This window comes from Pinus tabuliformis, chromosome 2_1 (assembly GCF_031772625.1).
Source record: "Pinus tabuliformis cultivar Carrire ecotype Pingquan chromosome 2_1, CPIR1, whole genome shotgun sequence".
Classification (NCBI taxonomy): domain Eukaryota; kingdom Viridiplantae; phylum Streptophyta; class Pinopsida; order Pinales; family Pinaceae; genus Pinus; species Pinus tabuliformis.
The window spans coordinates 600,567,193-600,586,701 of NC_142299.1; the positions used below are offsets into that span (position 1 = coordinate 600,567,193).

The 19,509-nt window shown below is 38.0% G+C and overlaps 1 protein-coding gene across 1 annotated transcript in view; it reads right to left on the reverse strand.

Annotated features, from left to right (window-relative positions):
• The window catches only part of LOC149201894 (uncharacterized), a 106,927-nt gene extending 88,567 nt beyond the window's left edge, over positions 1 to 18,360 (reverse strand). The window contains exons 1-4 of the mRNA XM_089399852.1: positions 17,640 to 18,360; positions 14,632 to 14,779; positions 13,596 to 13,772; positions 13,344 to 13,427 (exon numbers count right to left, since the gene is read on the reverse strand). Of these exons, the coding sequence (XP_089255978.1) occupies positions 13,344 to 13,427; positions 13,596 to 13,772; positions 14,632 to 14,779; positions 17,640 to 17,911 (681 nt within the window). The 5' untranslated portion in view covers positions 17,912 to 18,360. The remainder of the gene's footprint in view (positions 1 to 13,343; positions 13,428 to 13,595; positions 13,773 to 14,631; positions 14,780 to 17,639) is intronic.
• Positions 18,361 to 19,509: the final 1,149 nt, after the last annotated feature.

The window sequence follows — 19,509 nt, forward strand, 5'->3', positions numbered from 1 at the left end:
TTGGGTTGCAAACTTAATTGCATCTTGGTCTAACATTTGAGTTCTTTTTGTATCCTTTTGAGCAAGATAGTTTCCATGCTTTGATTTGTAGACTTATTCATCTTAAAAGCATTTATAATATCTTGTGCTAACAATTTATTGTTTCACTTTTCAGAATTATTGTGGCTTTCCATTTGAAAGCATTTCACTTCATTTTAAGCACATACAATTTTATTTCTTAAAGAGAAATACTTTGAAGGCACTGGTTGTTTATGTATTTCATGCTTATCTTATAGATTGATGGTTATTGCTCGTATTAGTTTTTCTTATAAAAAGAAATAATCTATTTAACTCTAACAATGCTCCTAGAAACTCACATCTTTTTAATTTAACTTTTCATTAGGGAGTACCCCCCTTATCTAACCTAGGAGATAGCTCAAACAGAGAGAGTTGGGATTAGTTTGATAGCCCCTTCTTTGAGTTCTCTGCCACCAACCACACCTTGTGGGGTTGAAGGCTTTTCTCACTGACTTATAGGTAGGTGTAGGCAACAGAGTCAACATTACCAACTGCATCTACACTGCAACTCTGTTCCAACCGTTGTTTCTACCTTATGCAACAACTGCAATAGAAAAACATCCAAAACACTGAATAGGTGTTCAACATGATGCATTTGTTGTTGGAGTTCTGACTGTTGCTAGTCTCTGCGCTAACCCTCTTAAGCCTCTGCGTTGCTGCTGACTCTGCACTGTGCCAACTGCATTGCTGCCAACTCTGCTCTGCACTACTCAATCTCTGGCACTCCTAGCCACTGCAATTGTCACTCCAACACCCCTCTGCACCGGTTAACACTGGTCCATCCTGCTACTTCTAATATGGGCTCCCGTAGCAAGATATTGATTCAAGAGTTGGACTCCTCAAGGACCCTACCCATCTGCAGTTCTTTCGAACTACGGTATTAGATCACCCCACCTCTCCCCTGGAGGTATCTGGGCAATCATGGCAAACTGCTCCTCCTCAATCTTTGTGATTGCGGCATGTGGATCATGTTTCTCATCCTTGTCCTTCTTCAGCTACCACACTATCAACATAGGCTTCGAGATTATGCTCATCCAGAAGGCAAGAGATCCTAGCCTTCCAGATCACATAATTGGATGCTCCGTTCAACTGATCTTGATCACTCAGCTCATTAGTTTCCATCTCTACCGACAAAATGTCGAATTGCCTCCTCTCTCCTTTGCACTCCCTGCTGGAGTTAGTAGATCTGCTCCTTTCTATTGCGGCTTAGAAATTGAGAAATCGAATTCCCTGGCTAGGAATTCTCTGAGAAAGAAATTCCCTCAAAAAGTGTATCCTTCCTTCTTCTAAGGTCTTTTTGCCCCAACAACTACTACAGAAAACTGCGTCTCGCCTAAAGACTACTCTGCGTTGAAGCTTTTGTTGCTCTGCTTCCTTTGTCACTAACAAATCTCGATATGGAAATATTACCTCTCTGTCAACTCACTCAGAGAGAGATTTTCCTTAAGAATCTTGCCCTCCTGGCCTGGACTACACAATCCCTCTGGGATTCGATCTGCTGCCTACGCAACACTTCAATCTCCCTCCTTCTCTTCGATGCTCGTCTCTTCCAGTCTGGTCTCTTGCTTCACATGCCCTCTAATACCATGTGAAAATTCGGAATCCCCAAATCACTACTGCAACAACTAATTAAGTTTCTTCTATTTGTTAAATAACTAAACAAATTATTTACTGTGTTCTACGGTAAATATCATAACCAATACATTGTAGCCTTCATTAATTAATTTATATGCAGAAACAAGAACTGAGCAAGAAAGAAATAGCACACACAAGTGACACCGTTGTTTTTGGACAAATGTCCCCAGAAAAACCCAATGTGGGAAAACCAGTGCGGCAGCTGAGGGTTTGTATTATTATGCAGTAATTTTTTAGTACAATTCTTCGAATGCCCAAATTGGCAATCCTATATAGAGATCTAACTAGACAAAAAGATAGTGAGATGATCTCGCCCTATCACTGGGAAATCCGGCATTGATCTACGTTGGAGATGAGCCTCTGCACTGTCTTTGCGCAGTGTTGCGTCACACCGTTAAGTTATGGTATGTTCTATGCTTAGAGCAGTTTACTTCTTTTTCTTATTATCCACAAATTAGCAATCAAGTGTACATTAAGTAAAGTGCAGATAGAACATTAAACGATCGACAGAAAACAAGCCAAGACAAGAGACACAAGATGTGGCGGCTAGCCAGGGACAAACCCCAATATGGGGAAACCCTTTGATCAAATCTTCCTTTATCTTCAATAGTTCAGCAGAGAGAAATAATAAAAAAATCTGATTTACATCAGCAGCAACAAACCCTAGATCAACGCTAAACTAGGTCAGTCAATATCTTGCAAACTGACTGTCGGATCGGCTTGATTCCTTCACCAAAAAATGAGGCCTTCCACAGGGAGTCAGGTTCACCTACAACGCAGTTCTGAGAGAGAGTCTTGATGGTCAAAGTTGGTCAAATTTCCTTTCTGCAATTGCAACCCTAAATTCTGCGTCCCTTTTCCACACGTGTGAGAGATGAAGCCTTTTCTGCGCAGGAGAGAGAGAGAGATGTGATGATCAGTGTGTGTCCAAATGAGGAGACCTCCTGTATTTATATGCAAACATTGATGATGAATAGATGCGTCTGTTGGGCATCTGAGCCTACATAAGTTGCTGGCTAACTTAGACAATTAGTCCATAATCAAAATAAATTCATATCTCCATAAATACTTATCGGAATCGGATGATCTTTAGATCAATCCTACACCTCTCGACGAGAGGAATATAATAGAAATATTATCATCCATGAATAAGATGTCCCACATGGAGTTTGGCCCTAGTTTCCAATTTTAACACACACCCACTCAGTCACTACATCATTGCTGTTGGGACTGCATTGCACCTCCTCTCGATCCTCTAATTGCTAGATTCTTCAGCCCTCTAGCCTCCTGGTCTCACACCCCGACTCTGACACTAGATTCTGGCTGTTTCCCAGCAGAAATACGAACTCCCTCTGAAGCTCTACGCTACCACAATGTATCTCTACACTACCTCTGCGTGGCCCAACGTTGCCTCTCTGGACTACTCTCTGCCCTCTCTGCCTTGCACTCTGTGGATCAAGAAAAATTCCTCTAGAAAATTATCCTTGCCCCTCACTGCAAGAAATCTCCTCGATCACCTTCTCCGGCAACTGTTGCGCTGCTCTCTTGAGAAAATCGATCTCTGATCTCTCACCCAATGTGTCTTCCAAATGCCCATCAAGCCTCTTCTTATAATCCTCTCGTTGATCAATCAACGGCCCAAATTAGATTCTAATCAGTGGCTCCGATCATTTTGGCTTGATCTTCATCTCCTTCTAGAACCCCAGTTCAATTAATACCCTTCAATTATTTTAATTTCCTAAGTTTAAACTTAGGCATCCATTAAAAATAATTAATTATTTTAATAAAACTATCTCCGAGTGAGATTTCCCAAAACGATTTATGGGTATTCTGAAATACATGTGTCCTAGCCTCCCTGCAAATTTTGAGGCTTAGAGCACATCTAATGCTACCATAAATCAACACATTCTCCTCTTCAAGTGATGAAGAGAGAATGACGGAGGATTAAATAAGCATATGTTCTTTCCTTAAGAAAGGAAAGGACTGACACTATTTGAGGATGCGATAGTAATCCAAGAGAAGAGTGGTCGAAGAGGACCAATATTCTTTGAGGACTCAGGTATGGAGATCCAAGATAAGAATAGTCCTAAAAGGACATACCTTGTGGACATCTGGATGGGGTATGTACCTTAGAGAGGTAGTGTGGTATCACACATAAAGCCTCCCAGCATAATGCTCTTGAATTAAAGAAGAGCTTGTCCAGTTAGGCCTCAGGGACAGTGTTGGTCATAATGATGATGCTTACAGTATGGCTTATCAATCCGACTCTTCTTGAGAACTCTTCAGTTTGAGATATGATGTTGTATTGGTTGTACAATTATGAATACCTCCCTAGTTAAGAGGGAGTGTTGAGAAATGTAACTAGTTTCGGTCTTCATAATTATTGTACTCATTTCAATATGTATCCTATGTAACAAACAAGAAAAGAAGAAAGAATAATTATTATTATTAAAGCATGGGTTTCATGCTCATTATTGATAGTCTTCATTGTAAAAGCATGTTCTTCGTGCTTCTAGGGTTTGTTAGGTCTTAGGATTTATTGTCATGAGCCAATGGAGTCAACATCATGTTTATAAGACCCTTCCAAGCAATCTATAATTGTAAAAAGAATAACTTTTTAGTCTAGAAAGTCTTGGACTCTCCAAGAGTACAAGTCGGCCCTGGGATCCTCAAGTTGGCCTAAAGGAGGGAATTTGAAGGCTATAAAAGGAAGCAATTCAACCTCATTTGGACACACACTCACAAGTTCGCTCTATCAAGGAAAGAGTTTGATCTACAGCTGGGAAAAGGAGAGCAAAGTTTAGAAGAAGTTGGGAGGCTGAAATATTTGTCTTTGCGATTTATCTCTCTCACAAGTGTGAAGAAGCTAGGGTTTATGCAACAAGAAAGAGGTCGAAGTTGCAAGTTTGAACTGTTGGGGAGCAAATTTGTCGCTGGGGAGTAGAATTGCAAGAACAAGTTGCTGGATAGAGAAAAATCCTTCTCTTGACCTTGTTGACCTTTGGGAGAACTGTCTTGCTCCCGGAAGGTCTCAAAAGGAAGATAGATTAGGGTTTTTGCAACAGTTGTTGGGACGAAGTTGTTGGGTCAAGTAGCTAGACAGTTGCTGGCAGGATGAAGTTACAAGGAACAAGAAGAAAGGATTTGAGGAAGGGCCAACTTGGTACATGGAGAAGGACTTGGTCTAGGGATTGGGTATTTGTATCTCATTTGAAGCAGATTCTAAGAAGAGAAGAGTTTTTGGGTTTTCCCCTTAGAGGGGTTTTTCCCTGGCTAAGAGCCTATATCTATGTCCTCTTTTAATGTTTTTATTTCTTGATATTGTTTGATGAAAAGATCTAACTAAAGAACATAAAGAAGATAACTAAGTTTCACAAGGAAGTATCAAGGTTGAAGAAAATAGGTTATAAATTATAATTGTTGCCACTTTACATTTTCTAACAAAAAGCACGCCTCATGTGTCAAGAATATCTTCAATGATTACATCCATAAGGATTAGCCTTTCAAGGTGCCCATATTAGTATGTTTGTAAGTATTCAATGACCCCACACAGCGAAATGGCCCTTGAATTGATTTCACATACATTTTTGTATGGCCTGGCAATATTCAAACCCAATTGTTTCATGATCCTTAGAGGCATTACATTAGTAGATGCTCCTAAATCGAGCATGTAGTTATGTTAAAGAAAACCATTACTTCTAATTTTATGAAGAAAGGAGGATGGTCTTCATTGTACTCCCTTGTGTATAGGATAATAGGCGAATCAATATTAGACTCTTGGATGCCTAATTCTTGACTAGCAGTTTGTTGTCCACCTAGCGCTTCTTGCTTGAGCTTGTTAATCTGGGTAGCAATGGCATTGTATTTTTGGACAACTTTAGGCATCCACTCACTCAAGATATTTTTGGCATTAGTTTCAAAATCACTCAAGGAAAGACATATCATTTCTATGCTTGAGGGGTTGGATTTTATATTATTTTGAATCTTGAAAGCATTGCCTTGGCTTGAGTAATTGAATTAGGGTTTTGATTTTTAGGAATGTAAGAGAAATCTCCTTCAAATGCATGTATATAGGTGAATAGTACAAAGTCATTAGGGGGCTTCCACTTTTCAGGAATAATTCTCAAGAGGTGAATAGACCTTTGATTAAACTCCCTAATGCTTTTGGATGTTCCTTTTTTAATTAAGGAAAAGTCATTGAACAACTTTGGGAGAGACTAATACGAGGTTTTTGTGTTACCTCCTAAAGATAAGGAAAAAACCCTGATTATAATGCCTTCTTCAGTATCTTTATCAATGTGAGAGACACAAGCCCAGTTGACGACATCCAAATGCTCATTGGTAGTAATAGGTGAATTCCTTGGAATATAGGCAACCACCTATGATCTTTAGGCATGGGATTTGGGAATCTCGTTATGTTGGTCAAGTCAAGAGGACTAATAGTGTATTCAATCCAAGGTTTCACAAATAAGGTCATATTGATCTTGTCAAGGACAAAGTCACTAAGGATAGAAGCTTCCTTTGATTTTCTCTTATATATTTTAATTTGGTTTATCTAATTTTTGTTTCATAATAAGGAGTCGCTAGATGAAAATTCTAACTTTGGCTTTGGGATGTTCTCATCATAATTGACTGAATTGTAGACTTCATATTATGAGGAGGACTCAACTGCTCCCCATCAACAACGTCAAAAATGTCACTGCAAAATCTAGCAACTTAGTGCAAAGCTTCACCAACCACTCTAGGTCTAGGGAAACAATGAGATCAGCGACCATTGTCACCTCAGTGGTTTCTCCCTCTTGTGTTGAGGTCGGATACTATCCCCACAAGGGAGGCTTCCCCAACAAGACTTAAAGGTTAGATGGCGAAGTCATCCTAACCCAAATGCCTCTATAAGGAGCTCGTTAATTTAAACACCATAAAATGTTCTTCAATAAAGAAAGGTTCGGGGTAAAATAGGTAGATGATGGATTGAAGGAATCTATTAGCTAAGCCTAGGAGGTCGAGATAAGCCCTATAGATTTTCAGGTTATCTTTCCCACTAGCCATCGTCAATTTATGGATTGTTGTTATAATTTAGGGTTTTAAGATAATGCACTTGTTACACCATGCAAAACTTAAAATAGTAATTTGAAATAGCCCATGAAGGGTGTTATCAACAATAGGTCCAAGGCTATTGAATGTGGTAAACAAGGGATAGGACAACAATTTGATGGTTGAAAATGCACAAAACAACAAATAAGACCTAGATGTCAATGCTAAAAAAGAGGATGAAAAATGCATGAAATAATATATTTTTCCCTTTTAAAATCAATAGATGCAATGACAAACTTTAGGACAATAATATGTAAGTGCAATTTATCTAGAACATGCAGATTTAGCCAAAACCCTAACCCTAGTTTACCACAGAATAATGAAAAATGGAAAAATTGAGTTGATCGACACACAATGACTAGTGCCTTGAATCAACTAGGCAATGGAGTCAATAGGATGAGGTGAAAAGGTAGAAGACCTTGGGCAGAGAGGAATGAGAGAGAATTTGCTTCACCTCCAAACCCTAGCAACTTTCTATTTTGGGAGATTTAAGGTCAAAGGATGCAATCTAGCTCCTTTGATGGATACTTGACGACAAATTTCACATAATAAGAAACAACCATTCATAAATGATACTGTAGTTTTCTTGTGGCACAAGATAAACCCTAATTTCAACAATTAATGCAAAATGGAGAAAAATAGCATTAAACTTACAACATTAATGCAAGCATCACTTCCTCAATCCAAAGAAAGTCTTCCATGCAAAACTATCCTCCCCAAGACAGTTTTCCACCCTACTTTGCCATTGCATCCAAGTGAAAGAAAGAGAACTAGTGTGCACACCTTACAAGAGAAAGAATTCAGTGTGTGTGACAATGATTCACTCAATTCGACTCTCCTCTATTTATAGGGGGGTAACCAAGTCGAATTGGGCTAATTTTACACGTAAAAACCGTAAAACGTGACTTGAAGTGTTCAAAACATCAATAGGTCATGAGCTGACCTATAAGATAGCTCTCATAATGATAAAACATAATAAAATGCTTCCTTTTTCTCCACACATGTGGAAAAGAAGCTCTCCAACATGATGTCATCCTCAATAAGTGAGCATCTCCATCAAGCAAAGTGCCAAAAAGGGTCCAAGAGTGCTCCAAGACATCTCATCAATGTGAAAGGGTGCATCCTCAAGCCATGCGCCATCATCAAGAGGCCACACATCATCACTCTGGTTTGCAAGGGTGACATTGCAAACCGAGGGCATGATGTCATCATCATGAATGGGTGTATCAACCCTCCCAAAGTATCTCAAGTCATCATCATCCTCATTTGGGCTTTGAAACAAGGCAATGCTCATCAAGATGGTGCAAGGCCAACCTAGGGGCATCCTGGGTCCTTTGGGATATATCATCAATCCTAGAAACACCCTGGCCTTTGTGCTCAAAGTTGCAGCAGCTAGAGGTGAAGAAGGTGTCATATGTCCATGTGTGGGCTCTTCAAGGGACAAATGCTCATCTTTGTAGGGACAATATTGCAATACCTCTTCAAGGTGTTGTAGAAGTGTCAAGCCATCTCTCAAGGGATATCCAATGCATCTAGAGAAACCACCTGAGACATACCCTCAATATCAAGTGAGATCAACATTATTAGGTAAAGAAACCATAAAAGTATCACATTGGACCATATTTGATGCTAGGGGCGCAAAAATACTTCACACAAGCCTTTTCCTTCAAATGTATTTCTAATTGATGATCTGTAAGCAAGTTACCACACCAATGTTTGGGATGACCATTCAATAGTCCTATTAGGTGCTTCCTACCCCAAGGTGAAGGAGAATGTAATAGCCTTGGTGAAAATTTCATGTAATAAAAGTTAATAAAGGCAAAACAAGACCACGGTTAAGGGACACTTATTCCAAGCTGAATGTTGGGCAAATATATCCTAGTGGGCATCACTAGATGTGTGTTTTGGCTAAAGGAAAATTGGCAAAGGCTAAGGCAAAGGCATTAAAAGGAAAAAAGGCATTTTTGGCACATTTATTAATGAAAATAAAGGAAATTAGGAGAAAAGGAAGGTAAAAGGTCACAAGTTGCATGTGAGGAGGAAATTGAAGGAAAATAATGGAAAATGAAGAAATTAGAGGCCTCATTCATAAAAAGGCTTCTGAGGACCAGTTCATGGCTTTTGCCAGTTCAAGTTTGGAGCTCTCTCATTATTCTCTCTCTCTCGCTCTTGGTCACTTAGAGTTTTCTTGGAAGACTCTAGCTTTGGATCAAGGAAGGAAAAGCAAGCAAAGGGAAAGGAAGGAAAGCAAGGATCAAGGAAGAAGAGCAGGATCAAGCAGCTTCAGCAGGAATACTTGCAGGTAACATTTTGCATGTGTGATTTCCTAGTTGGTTTGGACATGCATGGCTTTGCATGTTGGTGTATGGTTCTCTTACTATCGGTGGCATGGTTTTTCCAGGTTATGACAGTGGTTTTCAGCCTAGCCTTGCCTTTTTTCCGGATGCCATGGTGTTGGGATGTTTATTTCGGTTTTGAGCTTTGGTTTGCCGAATGGATTTCGGAATCCGGGGCGGAGGTGGTCTCAAGGTTCATTCCCAAAGGCCTAGGAATCCCTTCACTAATTCTGGCGAGATACACGGTAAAGCCTGAGGGAGAAGTCTCGGTTTAGGGCCTAGTAATCCGGGTTTGGATTGCGGTAAACCCTGAGAGAGTGATCTCGGTTTAGGGCCTAGTGATCCGGAGTTGGATTGCAGTAAAGCCTAAGAGACAAGGAGACGGAAAATTCCTCAAGGATAGTGATGGATTTCTGATGGCATTCCAAGTTCGCTTCGGTTGTGATTGGAGCACTGGTTTTGGTGTGATAACCGTTTGGTGAGGATGGAGGTGGTTTAACCTCTAGATTCCCTTGGTTGTTCTTGGATTGGTTGTTCTATGAGATCCCACATTCATGCTTGGAATATGGAACGAGGGCGACCAGTTGAAAGAGAGATTTAGTCCAACCATGTCTATGGTCGGGTGGTATGTGGAAGTCCCGAACTTGGTTGGAATTACCTATGATTAATAAAAGCTAAGTTCTCTTACTTTTGTACTTGTTTATATGTGGATTTAATGGTTGTCATATCTTTGATATTTATATGGTTTAATGTTGGTTATAAGCATGGTTATGTGATTGGTTCATGTCATTGTTATTTCATGTATTTACTTGTAATTGTTAAATGGATGGATGCAAGACCTAATTGATGATATAATAGTCCAATGAAGAAGGAGGTGATCCTTATGGTTATGTTTCATAAGTTCTTTCAATCATTTATGCTCTGTCTTGTATCCTAGACCTGTAGGTTGCATTGATGCCAAGTGTTTGACAGAATGTCAGTCCTGGTTGGGGATGCTCAAGCCTAGTCCTGAGGTTGATTTTTTATTTATCAACATTGTTATCATGTCTTTGATGGATTTTGAAGGTTGTAGCAAGTTCTAGGCAGAGGTCGAGATTCTATGCTAGAAAAGTGGCTCAAATCTCAAGGTCATTGGCACAGGTCTGCTAAGAAAAGTCCACAATCGTTGGCACAGAGGCCTATGAGAGCAACTTTGAGTTGCTAGTCGATGTCTTGCCTATAGCATGAGAGCGACTCTAGGTTAAAAGGCTTAAATCATCAGTGGGACTCAGGGACAGGTTGTCTGAGTAGCTGGCATGTCTCCTGAGGGTGTTTTGTTGATGTGGATGGGTTTGTTTGATATGTTCCATCGATTCCATTTCCTTAATGTCACCTAGGAGATTGAATCCCTTAGTAACCTCTCTCATAACATGTTTGCCCAGCTGGCTGGTTGCTTGGGTGGACCTAGGAGCAGGGGGTGTTATAGACAAATCCTAGGAAGACTTAATCCATAGGTGCTTGTGATAAAGGTGGGCATGGAATGGGAAAGACTTCAAGGAAGACACGATTTCCTTGATATTAGGTGAATTAATTCCAACATCTTGAGTGTAATGATGAGAAGAGGGATAAATCATGGGGGCCTGAGTTACCCCTTTCCTCGGCCTATTTTTACCACTGTTTTAAAATTCGGCCGAATCGAATCCGAAACGGCCGAGTTGATCTGATTCATTGAAGAATTTTATGACCCGGCAGAAAAACCAGTTCGGGAGGCCGAGTCATCACTGACTCAGCCGAGTTATTGAATGACTCGGCCGTGTCAGTCATGACTCGGTCAATCCGGCCGTTTCCGCATCTACTCGGCCGAGTCATTAAATCCAGCTAGTCACCCAAAGAAACAACGATTTTTCTAAAAAAAATTTAACTTTTTAACATTTAGCTGATTGTTGGGGACTCCAAGGTGTTTTCTAAATTGGTTAAGTGCTATTTGGGGTCCACTCCCCTCTCCTAGTATTGATATGCTATTCAAAGTTTATGGTAATGTTAAATTCTTAAAGTAAAAGTGTTGTCACTTTTACTTAAATTTTTAACATTACCATGAAATGACTCAGGATGTTTGAGAGTGGTTCCAGCCTCATTGGATTTCATGTGGAGAAAGTAGAATTTTAGATTTCATTCAAAATCCAGCAGACTTACCAGTTTTTCAGGATTTCAGGATTGGAGGATTGCAATGTTTCCATTGAATTTTGTTATGTATTAGGGTATGGAACTCGTATTTAATCAAGAGCACCAATCCCTCTATGTACCTTGATGTTAGTGACATTGGTTGTCAAACTCCTCCGAGATTCGCTCCCAAACCAGGAGCTTCTGAAAATGTCGCTCCCGCTCCCGTTTTCGCTCTCACTCCCCACTTTCGCTCCCGCTCCCAAGTAACACTGAGCCAGATGATGTTGGCAACTCTAGCAGTAGCCAGTAGTACTGGTCACAGACTTTTGTTGTAGAGGCCATTTATAGCCTCCTTGGTTATGTGTTTTTGTTTTGATCTCTATATCATCATCGTGTATGTATTGGATAGTGCACTGGGTGCCATTTTGATATAATGGATATATTCATGAGCCTACTTTGATCATATGTTGTCTTCTATCTATGTTCTAATGCTGTGTGTTTGGAAACATCAATGAAAATCTTTAAAATTATGTGTTTTTATAAAAAATAAATATTTAATGTATTTTTTACAACGACCGAGTCATTGAAATTGAGCCGGCCGAGTCGATACTGAGTCAGAGTCGGAGTCGGAGTTGACCCTCGGCGGAGTCGGAGTCGGAGTTGACCCTCGGCCGAGTCAAAGTCGGAGTCGGAGTTTTAAAACATTGATTTTTACCACCCCTGTAGTGTGCCTTTTACTTTAATGATTTTCCTTTTCTTCCTTGTGCAACTTGGGTTAGCTTGCTTGATGCTTTTTTAAAGGTGTAGTGATTTATTGCTCATCAGGATTGGGAAATTCATAAGTTCCTTTTATTTAGATAGAGCATGATATGCTAGGAACTCAGTGATGGCTAATGAGGGGAGTAGAGCTCAGGCTAGGTTTTTGTTCACACACTTTTAATTGTCCCGCCCATCTATGCATTTTACATTTTCTTTCATTTGTGGCTACATATGCTTTTATCTTTCTTTTAGCTGCATCAACCTCTTAAGGGAAAAGTTTCCAGGCCCTTACTCAATGATGAGGATCATGGGTGCCAATACCAGAGACAAATGACAATCAACCCAAAGAAGGGGGGTGGATACAAGGGAAACGCCTCCTCTTGAACAGTGGAAAGAAAACGCCATAGGGAAGGTCACACTGAACTAGGGGCAAGGGATAACCTCCTAAGGTGAAGCATGTGAACCAGGATACAATAAAAAATGGTCAATCATCTAGCTCAAAATGTGATTCCTATTAGATGCTCTTAACATTAAATGAAGTACATGCTCACAAAAATGGCTAGTGTACCTTATAATAGGTGACCTGACTTCTTTTATGAAGTATGCTAGATGGAAGAATAGCACTGACCAAAGCCTATGTGGAGAGTTCAGAGGCAGAGCTATCTGTGGATCACCATAGGGCTGCTGGCTAGCAAGCTGGGGTTAGCCACTCGTGTGGATAAGAGGAGGAAACATCGAAAAACACCCCTCTAAATTTACAAGGAAAAATACAGAAACCCTTTTTTCCCCTCCATGAAAGCGGGAATAGGAAATATTTATCCTAAGAGGTTCTTGATTTGTATGGTAAATACTAAAATCTATGCATATGAATATGAGAGTAATACCCTTTTGAAGATTATTTCTCAAGGCCTATGTAAGAAGTAAATAAAGAAACATCACAAGAGCAAAAGAAGCTTTCCTTTCCGAAAAAGATTTGGAATGTGTATCCAGATTCCAGACATCAAACTTTTCTTAGCTTTTTTTAACAATATCCACAAATTAGGAATTAATTCCTGAAAAATACTAAAAACCATGCCCAAACATGCTGAATAGAAAAACAGACTATTCAACCAAAACATTTAAGGTTGCTCCCTTGATTATCAAATTCTATCTCTATTGCTCTTTCAGCAAGGCATTAGTACCTTGTGTACAGGATGAAAAGGCGTGCATTCACATGACTCCAGGAGGCACATCAGCATCAACATAAGAAAGGATGAAATAAAGCACAACCACTAGCAATAAATACCATAATACAACATGCATTATACTAATTAGACGTACCTTTGTCGTACAGAAGTACGTCCCTTCCAACTCCCAAATCCTACGACCTATTATATATTCTCGATCACTATAGAAATAGGGAAACTGCGGGTTTAACACCACTGAAATTATAAGAAACTGCATGGCAAAGAGCATAGGGAAGAATAAACCAGAGCATTTTTTAAATAGGTTAGCCATTGAATAATAACAAAATGGACAGCAGATCAGACACTAAAACATGACAAACTTGAAAAGGCCAATTTCAACTCTTACTTTTCTAATCCAGTGGACAATCATGGTTCCTGTCAGTGGGTACTCCACCAGAACTTTATAATAAATGAGCATATCATCCCAATTTTGGCGAAAGTCGTCATCCCAGAAAAAATCCCTCACTAGCTCTGGCTCCGAATCCTCAAAGACTGTTCTCGTGCGATACTGTGTGGGGCCAATCTAGACATAAAATGACAAAATAAAAACCATGCTCCTTGAAGAGTAGATTCCAACTACTGAAATGATAATTGAATTCGGGAAATGAAACGGTATTTTCAAATAAGAGTGAAAAAGGTTATAGACGTTGTGTACTTTGATTCAACAAAAAAAATTGAAGAAAACGATGAATAGAAAATACTGGCAGTCAATCCAGTTAAATCAGCACATGGATCCATAGCTTATTTACCAGTACCCTCTTATCCCAATAAGAGGACATCCAAGACACCTGAAAGGCCTTAACATTGAACAATAATAACAAACTTCTCTATTATATTATAACTTCATCAAACTTTGTATCGTCTGCTAGCACGTGAATTAATTACTGCCAATCAAATGACATTTCTCACTCTGACTGCCTATTTCTAGAGGCCGTAGTTTAACGATGCTACAATTTCATGGGAAAACAATGGAAAACAATGGAAATTCCAGCAGGATTTTGAGAAAAGTTAGCCAAAATTTTACAGCTATCAAGTTTAAGGATTTTATTTTAGATGTGCAGACATTATTGATGGGCTGAATCTATTTTCGTCATTAAAAAATGATTTAAACACTCCAAAATTAGATTTCTTGAAATTTAAAAATTGTGACCTTGGTAGACAATGCCTTTCCAGAGTTTTTCCAGAGTTTACGTCAACAGAAGGAATATCTCTGAATATCAGCTCATCTGTAATTGACATATTGCAGAAGTGACGATCTTATGATAGTAAGAGCTTTGAATTAGAAATAACGTGATGAGTTTTGAGCTGTCGAACCTTGGTCCAGGACATGGACAAAAAAGAGGAAGAAATGACTTGAAAGTAGTCAAAACCTTGAGCATTACCTTTGATTCACGACGCCAAGCTTGGTAGGTCATCTTTGATGTGGAGTGCTCCATCATCATTTGCCATTCTGGACCACCATCCTTGTTTTCCAGGAGAAGCCATAAGGTCTCCAGGTCCTTGAAATTCACAATTTCCTGATCAGCCCCTCTGGGAATGCACAAACAGTATTTACATGAATAAATGCAACTATATCATTGACGATTTAAGCTTTTATCAAAAGCACGAGTGCATCACAAAAGATGGAACTATAACATAATTAAAGAACAAAACGTTAATAATACATAATACATGATTGGAAGCCACTTTCTAGGTTCAGGTAAAATAAGTAAAGCTTAGTGAAATTGTACCTGATCTATCTGTAGCTTCACAAAGAATTCTAATTGAAAACAAGTCCTGATTACTGGCTAAACATGTAACTTTTTACCTCGTCAAAGTAACTATAACGGTAGTTTAGAGAATACAAAATGTCAAAAGCACGATAGGAGAAAATTAGGCATCTCTAAAGCCAACCAAATTAAATGGACACGTTAGCCCAAATAACACTGCACATAGGTCAAAGTTAAGCGGCTACAGAACAACAAATTAAGCAAGTCAGCTCAATAAAGCCACCCCTGAAGAAGACTTACTGCACATTGAAGGTAAATTCAAAGCATAGAAAGGGAAGGTTAATTTAATTGACAGAGCTTCTAATTACTAAAAAGTTAATGTTCTGTTAATTGCACAAAACCTGCTATTTATTTGGTTCAAATTTTAACCCCCTAAGAGTGGAACTAATACCCTCATGAATGCAAAATACAGAATATTTTGAGTTAAGAATGACTTGCACTTATCGTTGACTGAATGTATACTATGAAGGATGACAATTAAATCCCAAGAGTACCAGATACAAGTCATGTTCATGTTTCACCACTAGAGCATTCCAAGTTTGTCAAATCAAAAGTTACAATTATGCATTAACTTGCTCAATCAAATTACAATGTTTTGGATTTCAGGAGTGAGATATAATTTTGGATTTTCCAAAAAACCTTATAGCCCATTTTTCTGGTTTTAAATAAAATTTCATGGTATATTATAGCTTCTTAAGAAAATTAAATCAAGCCCTGTATAACTATGTTTCATCAAGTTTCAGGGACAGGAGGTACAGTAAAAATTTACAACCCATTTTTCTGGTTTTAAAATAAAATTTCATGATATATTTTAGCTTTAAAAAATAATATAAAGACCTGTTTAACTATGTTTCTTCAAGCTTCAGGGAAAGGAGGTACAGCAATGTGGGAATGAATGCAGTTTGCGTACTTGTATAAAGATCCCTAGAATTATAAATTGATTCAAATATTAATTATAAATTTGCACAATTACAATGGCAATATCCAAGATATAATTTGGCAATTTCACACTTCTGAAAAAATTGCTTTATAAAATAACATAAGCATTTTAATTTTCATTATAAAATTGACAAATATTCAATAATACATTAAATTAATGTTATATCATTTTTCCATCAGGAAGTTGCCCAGGAGCCAGTGTTCCCTCTGCTTTGATATGATGTCAGCTCACACTAAAGGGGGTTGTGGCTCCCACTATACTTGGAGCATTGCATGCGCTCCCATCACTTAATCAACCATGGCACAAAGCCCGCACAAGGTTAAATGTCATTTGAATATTGTAGGCGGCATATGGAAGTACAAGAGGACTCAACATAAGAATTCTATAAGATTGGCAGAGCTAGAGGAAAAAAATTGTAGTATAGACTGCAAGTGGACTATTCTTGTCTGGAGATCAGCCAACATCTCTTTCTCCTTGGATGAGGATAGTGACCAGCCAGAGCAAATGCCTGGAGGTTCTGCCTAATAGTTATTATCACTCACTGGCTTTTTGCTTGCAGCACTAGTAATTTTTTTTGTCTTCTCATGTCAATGTATGTCAAGGTTTGGCACAGCCAGCCTGCTTTTGTAAGTCTTTATTTACAAGATGTTCTAGTTAGACAAGGTCTTAGCAGCCTCAAGACTCTAAACTTATGTTACTAATATGATTTCCCTTCGAACAAGCCACTAATAAAAATTTTGATCCATGCAATTTTCATTTGACCTAATGCAAAATACCTTACTTAAAAAAAATGTTATATCATCTTTTAAATCTTAATTGAATTTGATTGGGATAGTATCCATGAATGATTATTATCTTCTTTTAAATCTTAATTGAATTTGATTGGGATAGTATCCATGAATGATTATTATCTTTACTGTTAAGGTATAATCCTTGTTATGTATGTTGATATGACTTTAAATACTAGAGAATGTCGACTTTCTTTGGTATCATAAACCAATTTTAATTTCTTTACTGTATTGTGTGTTATTTTTGGATATGAACTGTGTGGAAGAACTCAAAACGTTGAAAGTGTAAAAACATGCATTTTCATATTCTTTAATGTATTTAACGAATGTGTTGCAAGTGGGAAAATTAAGAAATAAACTAATTTGGTAACAAAAGGAGTCTCTTTCCCATTACTAATCTGATAAAAAAATTGACAAATATTTTAAACTTAATAGAACTTAGCCATTATTTGAAACTTATCCAATTATAAATTAGCATAAATAATTAAAAATTTAATTAAAATTTTAAATCGATAAAGACTACTACATTACCAAAATCCAAGAGCTAGAAAAAAAATTACTGCAACCTTGACAAAACAAGAAGTTTAAAAGACATAAATTCAAAAGGGGTGAAGTGAAGGTGGAGAACCTTCACTTCGTTTTAAACCATTTTTTTTTCCTGAACGCTTCCTGGAAGTACCCAGTACCAGCGTGTCCTGGGCTGAACCCCCTAATAGCAGGGCAAACCCAGGTGGCAAGGAATTCCTGGTAAAATCCCGGAGCATTCGGGCAGTGTCCTTGTGACATTCGACCCATAAGCCCATTTTAACCCCAATTTGCCAAAACAGAAAAGAACAAATGAATTCTCATTTAGATTCAGTTACTTATTAGGACATATTTGCAGCAGGACTTACGTTGCTTTATCTGTAGTTTGTTCAGCTTTGGCCTTCCTAGCTCTGAAACTATCCCAGTGTTTTCTCAGGAGTGGAAAAGTTAATGAGGTAGCCAGAACAGACGAAATGTGGCCAGAGCCAAAACTGGGCGGGGCATTCCAAACAAATCTGAAATTACTCCTCGTTCCCAGCAATACAAATCTAGACCACTCAGGTTTCCATGACCACCCAATCACTATCCCTACCATAACTGCCAGAAATAGACGAACCAAACACAATACCAGCTCTAACATAGCTGGCTTTCAGAAAATCTTCAAAAAAAATTCAACTCCCATAATTTTTCATTCGTAATATCTCTATAATATACAACTTAGCTGTTGATTTAGAATCAAAATTCTGCAATTGTCCCGCTATTGGATGTAAGTTAAATCTGCAAGATGCCTCGCCTAATACATATTGACTGCAAGATGCCTCGCCTAATACATATTGATATGCTTTCGTGTTAATTAGGTCTTCTGGCTCTACAATTAGGTATCAAATCATTATTCTGCCTCAGATAATTCGGCCAACTGATGGTACTTTGGGTACTGAGCATATAGTCAACAAGACGTCTGTATGTGGAGAAACCTGCAATGTATTACTTTTGCTTTTGGTTCTCAATAGCTGAGTCACGACCCTAGAGTTTCACTAGTAAGTAAGAGACAGATTCTCAGAAAAGGTTACTGCATTGCTTGGCCTTCAAGCCCTATCAAATCTCCGCATTTAAAATCAGCTAAAGATCAGACTTGATCTGCTGACCTTCTGAATATGTATCCGTTTTCAGTTTATTTGAATACAAGAAAAAGTAACGACATTGCTGGGCCTACAAGCCCAATCAAATGTCCGCATTTAAAATAAGCTAAAGATGGATTGAGAGATTCGATCTGCTGACCTTATGAATACGTATCCGTTTTCTGTTTATTTGAATACAAGAGAAAGTAACGACATCGCAATAAGTAATAAAAAATAAAAATAATAAAATATGATTGGTTGTATTGTAATTTTGTTTGGTAGGGTAGTTTAGTCTTTCCAACTCAAGTTAAAAATTATGCTATGGGAAAAATTGCATAAATAGTTATAACTTACATTGGTCAATGCTAAATTAATAGTGGTCGACACACAAATCATCTTATAGGCTTGCTTTGGTTAGTACTTATAAATTGAGATGTCAAGTGGATAAGTAAATTGTTTGCTGAGGTTCAAAAACTTGAACTTGCATAAATTTTGGTGGGTAGTAATCAATAATAAGTCTAACATTTACGGTTTTACTCCTACATAAGTGTTGAGGATAATGTAAATAATGGTGGGAAGTAACTCAAAGAAAGTATATTTATTTACAGATTATTCCTATCCATTTTTTATGCAAAGAGTGGCTTAAATTATCTAAAAATCATGCATGAATATTGCAACCATTTCCATAAATTATGGCATAAAATATGTAAGGTAGTTAGCTACATGACATTATATTGTGCAAAGGTTGCAATAAGACCTTCAAGTTATGGTCTAATCAAATGTTTGAAAATTAGTTTTTTTAATAATTTTGAAAAATAAATATTTACTTTTCAAAGTCAAACATTATAATTTGCATTGGTCAATGTCAAACTAATAGTGATCTACAAAGAAATCAATTGTCAGAGTCCCGCCTCGGCAAATACTAGTAATGATTCCATAACCAAGCACATAAAAACTTAATACTTACAATACAACAAGATTCTTAACCATGGATATTCAACTCCACTTTACTATGGATATTCTTAGCTTGTAAATAGGTTTAATTACAATACCATGGGCCAATATGATGGCTTATCAATACCACATGCCCAAAAACCATAACCCATTTTTCAATAAAAAT